At 37.3% G+C, this 13,825-nt stretch overlaps 1 protein-coding gene across 1 annotated transcript in view; it reads left to right on the forward strand.

The window, feature by feature from the left end:
* Nucleotides 1–4,297: 4,297 nt before the first annotated feature.
* Nucleotides 4,298–13,825, forward strand: part of LOC122804053 (extracellular calcium-sensing receptor-like) — a 245,218-nt gene continuing 235,690 nt past the window's right edge. The window contains exon 1 of the mRNA XM_044073726.1: nt 4,298–4,555. Coding sequence (XP_043929661.1) covers nt 4,298–4,555 — 258 coding nt within the window. The remainder of the gene's footprint in view (nt 4,556–13,825) is intronic.

The following is a 13,825-nucleotide window of genomic DNA, read 5'->3' on the forward strand; positions in this document are numbered from 1 at the left end:
AATTTGAGGTACTCATTAGAGAAAACTGCAAATGGGTAATTTAGAAGTGCTTGACAGGCACCAAAAATGGTTTTTTTTTTAGAAACAATATGTTTATAAGAACCAGTGTAGTATTATTAGCATAGATATTAGCTGTACATGGGATGAGCAAGTTTAATTCTGTCTTTCTAAATATGAAAATAACTGTTTTAAAAACATTTGTTAACAATGATTTGTTAAAAAGGTAGCATGCTTATAACTGTTTCTTTCCTTTCTAATTTTCTATTCTCTGTCTATTTCTTTCTCTCTTTCCTCCTAATATAAAAGCCACATTTTCTAGAAAGAAATGTTAAACATTTCTGTGTTTCTTAAAGGAGGCATACATTATTTATGCAGATATTTTGGACAGGAGAATGCATTAGAGGAGTTAAAAGTTTCACATATCCAATTTATATTAAAACTGTCTCTGCTTGTGGTGCTCCTGTCCAACTCTTTCAGTTTTCATTATATAATGATGCCAATTTCCTTTATCATTTTATTTCTAATGGCTTTGATTCCTGACTCTGCAAAAACAAATATCACAGGACCAGTCTGTCAGCTGAGAAGCTTTACTATCAATGGCTACACCAGAAAAGGTAACATGAACATCGGAGGAATTTTTTCAATACATAGTGGAGAGGCTGTCAGTCACATTTCATTTACTGAGTTGCGTGACATTGCACTCTGCAAAAAGTAAGAAAATATTACTTTTATCACTTTGTGATTATAGCAGTGAAGTGATACATTAAGTCTGCAAATGTATGTTTTTTCCTGGATAGATAAAAGATTACTGAGCAAGATACTGTGTTTTGGATAAGCAAGAACTAAATAAAGATACTGGTACATAGAAATATTTTTTAAATCAGAAAAACAAACTTTTCACACAATAAATTAGACTGTGGAGTTGACGAGGTTTTATGGGTTTCAGGGATAGAACTTTGTTGACCAGTAGCTTCAAATATATGCCTTTCTTTTACATGATCTGTCTCAGCAATACTTTTCTTAGTGGGTCATGGTACCTGTAGGCTTTTTAAAATTCTTAGAATTTTGTGTATTTCTTTAGGCATCATTTCAGGAAACCCTAAATAAAAAAAAAATCATTTATGCATTATTCTTTCTCTATTACATGTTTTAATGAGTTTATGTATATATTATTTTAAGGACAGGTAAATAACAGAAAGTAGCTTCACTCAGATATTACAAGCACATGTTTGCTTACAAATGCGTTATATAAATTTATTCTGTATAAGATACTGTATGCCAGAAAAGAGAGGCCTACAAAGGCAGTCATGCTGGCATGTTGAGATTCCTAAGTTTTGAGAATGTATCCTGAGTTCTGGGACTAAATTAAGACAGCAAGTTCTAACATCTAAATGAAGGAGTTTGTGGTTTTCTAAGACTTATAAGCAAAACATGTATATATTTATATAACTATGTGTGTGTGTGTGTGTGTGTGTGTGTGTGTGTGTGTGTGTGTGTGTGTGTGTGTGTGTACACACACATATGTATTTATATTTGCATGTGTGTGTGCATAAATAGATAGACCTGTATTTATGCACATATCTATAGCAACATCTGCATCTCTATAATTGGATGTCTGCCAACTTGAGTGTAAAAATACTGTGTTTATATAAGATCAAGCAAAAACGCCCATTTGGTGACTATATGGGATATATAGATAGATATTTTGATAAAACAACCAATTTTATCTAAATGTTAAATCAGTACATATTTTATGCCTGTTTTTCCTTCAAACTTTGGAAGGTAAGGGGGGTTTCATACTTCGCATAAGTGCATTATAAAAGTGTTTGTGATAGCATTAACCAGATTAAGCATCTAGAATAAAAATAATTCATTTCTACCTTTTTGTTACATTTCAGATTAACTACAGCAAAGAGTACAAATGAACTACAGCTGTATAAACCTAAATGACTGTGAACCAAGGTGGAGGAAGTTAAAGTCACAGGCTCCATTTCAGATTTCCTTCTTTTTCTAGAATTTTAGTCTCTATTTCTACCCATTATCAAAAGGCACTCATGATAAAAATGAAGTTAAGAAAGTTCTTCTCTTGTCTAATATGTTCTATTGAATATAATGTTAAAGTTAGATAAATTATATGCTGTTGAGCATACCTCCCAACTATCCAGATATTGGGGAGGGCACAATTTGTTCTCCAACTTTTGCCACTTCCTTCCTAAAAACTGGAAATTATTTTAAAAAGTTCTAAATGCAATGTACCAGCTTTAAAAAGTGTCCCTAATTTTTAGCTTTTTCCCTAACTATTTTTTTGCTTTGTCTGTAACTTTGGAGGTAAAAGGATGAGAGGTTATCGTGTTGAGGGAAAGTAGGTTGGCATCAATCAAAGCAGTGCTTAAGGAATTCAAAACAATCCATCAGAAAGAGCTGACAGAGAAGAAGTGCAACTCCCGTTAGTCTTCTTTCAGTTTACCACTTAGTATTGTATTATGTGATAAACAAAAACTCCACTTTGTGTTGCTATGCAGTATACCTATAAATCAGAAAAGGACATTCTTTAGGTATGGCAGTTTCTAAAGTAGTCACAGATATGCTTAGAGTTTTTCTACTCCACATGCATGCTGAACATTACTCCTGATTGCCTAAACTATTTTAATGCATGTGTCAGGGAAATGTTTGAATTGTATATTGAATGTGTCAGTATGGCTATTTACATAGTTGCATTCACTGTGAGAAGGCTATAGTGCATTAATCAGAGGAATTTTGCCTTCTAATTAAGTTAGGTTATGTCAAGACAACCATAATCACCAGAAAGAAATTGTCTGCATGTATAAATACACCAGAAAGTCACCTGTAAATAGTTTATTTTTACATCATAAGCCTGCTAAGTTAATGCCTTCCATTACTGACTTCATATACGAGGAGTTATAAAGAAAGGACCAATAGAATTAACGGTTTCTCTGCCTTCTACTACTAGTTAAGTACACAGATTGTGATAGTTTAACTGGTATTTTCACTTGTGTTAACAATAACATATAATCGTTAACACAGAATTTTAAATCTACTAAGCTAATAGGAAAGTGAAGCAAGTTATAATTATTTGAAAAAAAAAATGGTGCTGCGGAGACAACTGAATTTCTTTTTCAAATAAATGAATAAGTTATCTGATTGCTGTGTGTAGAAGTAGATTTCTGTTGTTACTCTGAAATTGACTTTCCGATATGAAACCACACTGATAACTGAAAATCAGATAAATTAAAAGGCCAAGCATTCTCTTAGCAAAAAATTTGTATTTAGAACAAACTGCTTACTTGAAACTAACTGGGATCAGACTAAGCAGGAAAATACATGCCTAAACAAGATAAAGATGAACACAGGTATTCACAAGGCTAATCAGTCCGCAGTCTTTACAGGTGTTTTTTGCCTTCTTTTTTGACAGGTGTTCAGTGAAGCCCAACAGTAGGCAAGTCTAGATATTTTGATAATAAATTAAAGAATACTTGAATACGTTTTCAACTGGCTAATAAACTCATTTGAATTTTATGGTGTTTATCCATTTCTTTTGCTTGTTTACATTAGCCAGACCTCCATGTTACTGGCCACCATAAATATCCAATATAAAAGGAAAGAACATCTAATAGCAGGTGTTATAACCTGCTGCTCTACTGTTATGTGTAACTGTAACTACAGCACTTCTTTCATTAGTGCAACATTTAGTGAACATTCACCAGCTTTAGGTTCATTGTTTGTTACCTAATCCCATGTCAGGTGAAATGGGTCTTGTTACATGGTGTAAGGGTTGCCTGTGTAAATCCTATGGTGTGATGCTGGCTAGGAGTGCATTGTTGGATGTATTGTATATGTGTGAGTGTGTGAGTATTAAACCCACCCACTTGAGTGGGTTTAATATGTGTATCTTTCAATATTTTACCCTGGTGGCCAAGTGGTTCGTTTACCGGTGAAAACACTTCAGTGATTCGTGGTTTCGTTGTTTTAATGTTTCATTGAAGTCGTCTCAGCAAAATTGAATTTGGGTAAGTGGTCTTTTGATAAATCAAGGGGTTGGGAGGGTGACCTAATGGTTAAGGTGTTCGCCTTACAAACACAAGGTGCAGGGTTTGATTCTCACAAGGGATAATTGGCTAGGCTTAAAATGGCTCACAAGGGCAGTTAGCTTAGTACTAACCTATATAGATATAGTATTTGCTAATTTACTGAACAAAAACATATATCTGAATTATATGTTAACACCTATTTGTATTTATTTAGATTTACTTTTAGAGTTTATGAAAGATTGCTGGCTATGATATTTGCAACCCAGGAGATTCAGAGGGACCCAAAACTTTTGCCAAATATTACACTTGGGTATGTGATATATGACTCCTGTTCAACAATAGCTGGAGTTCTTGAAGGCACAATGAGGTTGCTTACAGGGCAAAGAAAGGCAACTCCAAATTATCAGTGCCATGCGTTTTCCTCAGCTGTAGCTGTGATTGGTGATACATATTCATCGACATCAATTCCCATGGCTAGGCTCTTGGGACTCTATAAATTCCCCCAGGCAAGTCAGACAAGTACTTATATTTATTTCATGTTTAATATATGTTAGACATCATCAGAATTGTATCTTACTTTGTATCTTGATATTGGTATGATGAAGTTTGAATAATGTCATATATAATCTATCAAAAGTTGAATATCCAACAGATCGACAAGGTTGTTATACCATTATTGTGACACATGTATTAAGCCCTCTGTTGTACATTATCTAGAATTTGTAAAAATACAATGAGAACTACTGATTCATACAAAAATAATAAATAACTGTTGATGTCATCTCAATCTACAGAGTCTGGGGAGCACCAGTGTTTCAGTGTAGTACTTAAATGAACTGAAATCTAAAATTATAGTTTCAGACCAATATGCAAAAAGCATTATGATGTCAGCTAGCTGACCTAAGTGTAAGGTGGTTGTTACAGGAATGCAAACCTTTTGAACCTCTTTCTTTTCATGTGCCAACAGCCTGCAAAAGAAAGTAATCCAGTTCAGGATAACCTATGGGGTAAATGAACACATAAGGCATTCAGAGATGCTTCCACATGAGTTTTAGTTCAGAAGAACACTGAGTTCTGATCATCTGACTCAGACCCCAGACATATTGCTATATTAAGAAGACATAGCATGTAACAATAAACATCATTAGCAAACTCACAGTCATACCTCTCAACCTCTTTGGACAAGAAATCTGGGCAGAGCCATAAATAATAGGGGGATTAAAGGCCCAAAAATAGGGACAATTTTTAAATAGTGCTCTTGCAAACTTAAAAAGTTGATAGAATAACAGGTTTTGCTTTAGCATAAAATTTCTGAAGTATGAAGTCTGAAAATCAAATGTCTGTCATTATTTTCTGTTTTCATCCTTTAATGACTTATTAATAATTTGCCAGAAAACCACAATTTTATGAAAAATGGGCCAAAAGTATGAGGCAAAAGTCTGGACATTCTACAAAAATCTGTACATTTGAGAGTGATGCTCACAGTTAATATAATAGCTACTTGTCAGGGATTATCCTTCTCTGTATTTATGTTATTTTTCCCATATTTCGAATAACTGTGCAAAGTCTTACTAGCAAAAATTAAGAGCTGAGTGGCCTAGTGGGCTAATGTATTATGCTGTAGTTAACAGGAGCCTGGGTTCAAGAGTTGGTGGGGATGATTACTTTAGATGGAATAGTGGTGCAGTGGTAGAATTTTTGCCTCACAGCAAGAGGTTCTCCAGTTTGATTCTTGGCTAGAGTGCCTTCTGCGCAGATTCTGCATGTCCTCCCTGCATGTATGTGGGTTTTCTCCAGGTTCTCCAGTTTCCTCCCACATTACAAGGACATGCATCTGGAGCATTTCTCCCTGGGCCTCTGCTGAAAATTGTCTTTGTTCCAAGTCAGACTTTCCCAGTAAACAAATGTTAAATAAATATAAATAAATAAAATATGTTATGTAATGTTAGCATAACAATTTGTAAAAGATACATGATATATATTCATACTCATAGATTCATAATTAAGTACTAAGCTATGTGCCATTTTATGCCTAGCCAATATCCCTTTTGGTGCTTGAATTAATCTACCCATTTGGTGTTAGACTGGCCTTGATTTGATAATAAATGTCAATTTTTTTTTATAATTTTAGTTTTTGCAAAAATGCAGTTTATAGATATGTTTATTAATCAGATATTTGATAGATTTACTTATATTCTTTTATTGTATGATAAATTAGGTGAAAACTGTTAAACAACTACAGTAGCACACTCTATTTGCACTATGTACCAGGTACAGGACCGAAGTTATCACAGCTATGACTCAATGACAGCTGTATGGTTCACAGACAGTAATGTGTGGCTGTCATTGATTACATGGTACACTGCAGAGGAAAATGTATGATAAAAAGAACTATGGCTCAGTACACTGTCTACGTTAATGGAGTGCTGAGAGGCAGAGGTAGGACATAGTGATCCACAGACTGAGGGTGTGACTATGGATTTTATGTCATGATGTCATTATGAAAATAATGAGGCTTTTTAAGACTAAATTCCTTTTTTCAATGGGAAGCAGTGAGAAATTCAATGTATGGCTGAGTCAAACAAATAAAGAAACTATTGTAGCTTTCCCAGCATCTAATGTGATGTGGGAAATGCTAAACTTTTGGCACAAAGTACCAATAACACCTAATTACAAATTAAATGAAAATGTTAGAACTACAAATGAAGATATGTATCAATACATCGATTAATAACATGCTCCTACACCCATGAGGCAATAAACCTTACATATGACCAGGGCAGACAATTCAAAGCTATAGCCATTACCTAAGTTGTAAGATGTGTAACACCACAGTCTATGCATCCTGGTAATCTGATGTCAGGTGGCAAGGCTGTACCATGTGAATGGTGCACAGAATGGCAACCTTTGGGGCATGGGTATGCATGTGAGAGTGCACACTCATTGGAAGGAGTGTGCAATGTGTATCTGCATAGCACTGCAGTCTATGCATCTTTTGTTGTAAGGGCTAGTCTGCTTCTGTGAAGGGGTGAATCATATGGAGTGTACATGGTCAGACAGCCTGTGTAACCTCCATCCATTAGTGTGTGTGTATGCGCGTGTGTGTGTGTGTGTGTGTGTGTGTGTGTGTGTGTGTGTGTGTGTGTGTGTGTGTGTGTGTTACATGCCTAATTCTTCACTTGTGAGGTTGTAGACGAAAGAGTTGGTGCACTAGTTTTAAATTTGTTGTGAAAATCAGAGGTGCAAAGTTGTCAGAGTAATATATTGTATTCTGTTGGAAGCTGGATTTTTATGACATGAGGTAGTTGACTTTATACAACATTTGTTAAGTGGTGTGTAGGAGGAATAACTTTCTGGCTTTGTGAAACTTGATTTTGATGACATCTATTAGATTATTTAGCTGGATTTCTGAGTACAGTATACTGGTAATTGGATTTCTTTTCAATTATACCAAGCTTTGTATACCAGCTGTTTAAGTTCCTTGGAAAGTCATTCATGGGAGGGCTGTGGCTGACAAAGTTTGAAGATGACTGCAAACTAGGTGCCATAGTCGATACACCAGCGGACGCATACATCCTACAAAAAGGCCTCACAGAAATGGACAACTGGTGCCAGAGTCACGGCCTTAAACTAAATGTCAAAAAATGTATAGTCATCCCCTTTGGGAAAAACAAAGTACCCACAAATTATCACATAGACAGCAACCCACTGAGTACGGAAAAAGTAATCAGAGACCTAGGGATCCAAGTTGACAGCGACCTCTCATTTGACACCCACATTGCCAAAGTGGTTAGAAAAACATTCTACCTTGCACACCTCATCATGAAGGGATTCACATCCAGATCCAAGGATGTCATTGTACCCCTATACTCCTCCCTCATCAGACCCATGATTGAGTACAATGCCCCATTTGGTATGTACCTCACCCGGCATTTGCAACAGCTGGAGAGACCACAAAAGTACCTCACCAAGAGGATCAAAGGTCTCCAACATATGTCTTATTCTGTCAGACTAAAGAAACTTCAGCTCTATTCAGTAGCATACCGCCTGCTCAGAGGTGATCTCTGCCTGACGTACAAGGCCATGTCCAATCAGGATCTGATGGACATGCTCCACCTCAAAAAATCCAAATCCATCAGGACCACGAGCTAAAGACTTAAACCTCGGCACAAGTATGAATAGGACATGCTGGAGGGATAGATTCATAACCCAGAGGCTTCCCATGCTTTGGAACAAGATCCCAGTTCATATTAGGCAGAGCCCCTCACTGACTCTCTTCAAGAGAAATCATGATGAGTGGATGGGAGATCGTAAGTTTACCCCAGGGTTCACATCTGTGTCACTGCTAGACAGGGGCACAGTAAATTAATTCTATTATATAAGGGGACCTTCATTGTGTCACTACTAGACAGAGGCACAGTATTCTAAATTTATTCTGTACATTTTTACCTTGTAAGTTTACTCCAGGGGTCACATCTGTGTCACTGCTAGACAGGGGCACAGTAAACTAATTCTATTATATAAGGGGACCTTCATTGTGTCACTACTAGACAGAGGCACAGTATTCTAAATTTATTCTGTACATTTTTGTACCATTTCATGGGGTGGGAAAAGCCACATCACTATGGCTAGGCTTACAAATGCTATACTATGAAACTATGAAACTATAATCATTGTGTTGGCAAAACCTTATAATAACAGGGGAAAATCTACCTTGTACTTGTAGGATTTATATGAGTAATAGTTTCAGCCATATTGTTTACATACTGTGAGGCAGATATAGATCAATCTCGGGATTCATGAAGCTTGGCGCAAGGACGGCATTAGCCTTGCGCCAACTGTGCAGCGTAGAGATGGTGCAGCAGCACCATATACATATTAATGAAGGCGCGCTGCCGCATCTTCCATGTGCATAGGAAATGTGCGTGAGTGTAGGGGGCATGTCTAAGCACTGCACGGAGGCGTGAACATGTCGACTGCAGATGTGCAACCTAAAATGCTGACTAGTACAGCCTGCCTCTAATAGTAATCACTCCTGTCAGTGTCTGTGGATACTGAAATATATGCAAAGCATGCAAGACAGTTTCACAAACACCAAAATAAAAAGTAAACACAAAGGCACGTAGTTGAATATTGAGTCCCCATCCCTCAAACGAATGACATTTAAAATCCCGTGTCCGTATTCCATTGTAGTGTTGATTGCTATACCAAGTGGAAGAGAAACGCAGCATGTTTGCACGCCACTGCCCTTTGTTAAGCCTAGCCCAATGGTTAGGGTTACCACCTGTCCCACTTTCTGAGGGACAGTCCCTCTCTGGGCAGTTGTGTCCTTACCAAAAATAAAAAAAAAAATCAAATGCCCTGCGATTGTAGGACATAATTATGTCCCATACTTTATGTAATAGTTCCATAAAATAGTTATTTCCGTATCTAAAATACATAAATGTTACAAAAAACAGAATAAGCAACTAAACTGCTACAAGAATAAGCTTTCATTTAGGCATAAAAGTAAAGTACTATCCTTTGTACTGACCGTGGGTATGTGTCGGCCTGTAAAATCTGATGTGTGTCCCGAAAATGTCCCACTTTGGCCATTTGAAAAGGTGGCAACCCTACCAATGGTCAGAGCATTCACTCAGTATCTGCCCATTCATGGTCCAAGTCGTCCTTGTCTGGACGGCCCAAAGATGAATGGGTATTACCCGGGTCTACATACCATGTCATGAAAGATAAGTATTTGCGTGTACCTATGTGCATGAAGTACAGCATGAGGAAGATCAAATATGCTAGGGTTGTCCTCACAACTATATTGGTACTAGAGATATGTAGAGTATACAATGTGTTCTGTTGTCTGTGCCATGGGCCATCAACCAGAGAAGGGATGGATGATGTGTATGGAATATGGGGGGGGGGGAGTGATGGGTAATGTAATAATTCGCCAAGGGGAGACTGGGTCGGATGTACAATAGGTGAAATGGAGGTGTAAGATGGAAAATGGGGGAATCAGAAAGGAAAACAAAGAACATACATTCACATCTGCAATACATCCTGACAGGCCATATTGCAGAACACAATCCCACAAACATATGAACATTAAAATGTGTGATACACATGTACAGAAACGTTGCCAGCTCACATCCACATAATGGTCTGGCCTGAAATGAGCAATCCAACCCCAACCCACCTGGATACATAATTGAAAACCCATCATCCCCTCCACAACACACTACCCCCCCTTGCTGAACACCCACCAAAACCACCCATACTCGGGCTGCTAGCTTGGCGCAGCCATATCTGCACATAGTGCCCCCTACCCATATCTAGTAGGCAGTCTCACCCTAGGCAGTCTCAGGCTTGCAAACTAGGTATCCCTTGCATGTATAATCCTCCCTCATTTTCATAAAGCCAAAAGAATCTGAGTCATTGGTGTCCACAATTTTTGTCCATCCCTCATGGGATGTGTCTGTTCTAAAGATTAGACTTGGTGGCACGACACGATATCCAGCCCCGTAGACATCGGGACACAAGTTGCATGAACAGTAGTTATCTACAACCCTGTTCAGCCTCAAGCCGGTCCTACAGAACCTACGACCCGGGATTAAACACCTGACTGTGATGCACGTCTCCCCACATGCATTATCAGGAATATATGCCTTTTACATGTTCCCATGAAGCTTCCCCATAGCCATCTTTCAAATAGTACATGTCCACAAATTGTATACCCCGTCCAGGTTCCTCGGCGTAATGATGCACACAACCCCTGGATACAAACGGTACAGGTACCTCCCATATGCGGTTGTTCATATACATGGTCATGTATAACTCCAGATATGTGGTCATATATCTAAAAATGTACATACTTATATTCGCATAGCTACACATCACACATACATGCATATAAGTAGTTGTCAAGTATGGGTCCAATTCATAAATATGTATACTTGCAAATGTATACATATGCCTCTCAGAAACATATGAATAGTAACATGTACTAGACATATATACACCACCCGACTGTCACATTTGTTGCCAGTACTGTGGAATGGCTGTAGTAAAATCATATATCCTAATTACCATCCATACAGAATGTATCACGGATGGTTTAGTGGTAAAACCAGTGAATATGGTGTTCCTGTTCCCGGGTCGAAGCCATGCAAGGGCTGCTAATTTTATATGATGGCCACATATGGTGATTAAGGTGCTTTAAAGCAGATATGTGCAATGGTAAGTAGCGGTCATTCAACAGTATGGAAAATGTAAATAAGTATGTAGGTGTATATGCATGGGTATGTATGTACAGACAGATATATATATATATATATATATATATATATATATATATATATATATATATATATATATATGAAGAATGAAACATAATGAATGTGAAGGGAAACAGCAGCAGAATCTCCCATAGTATTTAGCGTCATATCAAGCTACCCCAAAGTAAGCAAACCTCCTGCATGTCCAATCACAGGTAGGATGCTAACAGTGGAACTAGCTATGTCCACATGCTAGGTCTGACTTTCAAACAGGTACAGGGCAGTCTCAGTCACCATTTGGACAAGCCAAAAACCAGAAGAGTAATTGAACACCCTGACCATTATATAAACATTTGTCCCAGGACTATAATCTTGGGACGTCTGAATATACTTGGAGTGAACCAACATACGGGACCTGTCTAGAGCAGTAGGGAGTGATGCATGTGTAGTGGTGTGGTTTATTTAAACCAGAGAATGGATGACTGCTGTGTTAGTGATGTTGTGCTGTGTTTGTTCTGGTAACTATGAACCATGGGTATACATGCAAATGAAGCAGCACAGCAATAATGTAGTGGTTAGAGCATTCTCCTACAGAGCAGACGTTGCCGGTTCAACTGAAGCACACACCATTTATGACGCGTAATCCGTATGCGAGCATATCTCGTTAATTTTATGCTGGATAATGATATACTACCATTGAAATGTGAACTGAGTTGACATATCACAGTAAGAATGCAGAAGGTATTTGCGTGACGTGAAATGGCGGTTAAATGTAAAACTGCTGCTGAAAGGTGTTGTACTCACCATTTTTCCAATGGCCCTTGTTCTGCCCAGCAACACAATAAACCACCTCGGCCAGGACCTTACACATCGCAATCAATGTGATTTACCACTAAGCCACGGCAGTTATACCTAACTCTGATGTTATCACAAACATAGCAGACAGCACAGTCATTCAACAGTATGATCAAAGTAATTAATCATATAGATGTATATGCATGCGTATGTACACACATATATACTTATATACACACACACACACACATATATATATATATATATATATATATATATATATATATATATCTATATATATCTCTACAGAACAAACATGGGCACAAAAAAGAATTCGTAATGAATGCGAAGGAAAACAGCAGCAGGACACCCCTATTAACCTATTATCTAGTGCTGACATATCAAGCTGGCCAGAGGTGGGCAAAATCCCTGCATCTCTAACCACAGGTAGGATGCTAACAGTGGAAGTAACCTTGTCCACATGCTAAATCTAACCTTTAAACGGGTACAGAGCAGTCCTGGCCCCCCTTCAGAAAAGCCTAAACCAGGATAACCATATGAACACCATGACCATCATACAAACATATGTGCCAGGACTATAGGCTTGGTAGGTCTGAATATACTTGGAGTGAGTCAACATGCGGCATGGGCCAGAGCAGTAGGGAATGGCATATTTGTAGTGGTGTGGTTTTCCCAACAGGAGAATGGATGCCTGCTGTGTTAGTGAAGTGTTGAAGCGTGTGTTCGGGTAACTATGAACCATGGGTATACATATAAATGAAGCAGAACACCAATAGTGTAGTGCTTAGAGCATCCACCTAATGAACAAACATTCATGGTTCAAGTTCAACTATAGTACATATAATTTTCCTTGTGGAATGAATGTTATTCTGCTGTAAAACTGACATTATAACATGCAAAAGTGAACGTGAATATCGCATGGGAATTTTAACCAGATCCCTTCAATCAAAGTGGTACTGTCATAATGAATAAGGCACAAGTAAGCACAAATAAGCGGCAGTAAACATATGTAACACACAGTAAGCATATGCGAGTGTGCTTGCGCAGGTGCAGGCAGCACCCAGCATAGGAAATGTATATGTATGTACAGATGTAATATATATGTACATATATATATATATATATATATATATATATATATATATATATATATATATAGATATATAAAAAATATGTATCTATATATATATTTTTTTTTTTTTTACACACACACACACACACACACACACACACATATATATATATATGTATGTGTGTGTGTGTGTGTGTATATGTATATATATATATATATATATATATATATATATATATATATATATATACATATATATATATATATATGTATATATCTATATATATATATATATATATCTATATATATCTATATATATATATATATATATATATATATATGAAGAATGAACGTCGTAACAATAAAGCATAGACATGGGATGAGAAGGGAATCAACATCAACTATGATATTATATAGTGCTGTCAGCGTATGTCATAAAAAGCTGCCCAGGAGTGAGCAGAGCACTACTACTCACACCACAGACAGGGTTTTACCAGTGGGAGTAACACTGTTGAATTACTAAGTCTACTTTACACACAGAGAGTAGCCCCTGCTGGGACTACCAAAAATTCACAGGCGCATTTGGCCATAATCTATAATCCCAGCAAGGGCAGGTATGTTCAAAG

This window comes from Protopterus annectens, chromosome 6.part0 (assembly GCF_019279795.1).
Source record: "Protopterus annectens isolate FY-2018-M chromosome 6.part0, PAN1.0, whole genome shotgun sequence".
In the NCBI taxonomy this organism is placed as follows: Eukaryota; Metazoa; Chordata; order Ceratodontiformes; family Protopteridae; genus Protopterus; species Protopterus annectens.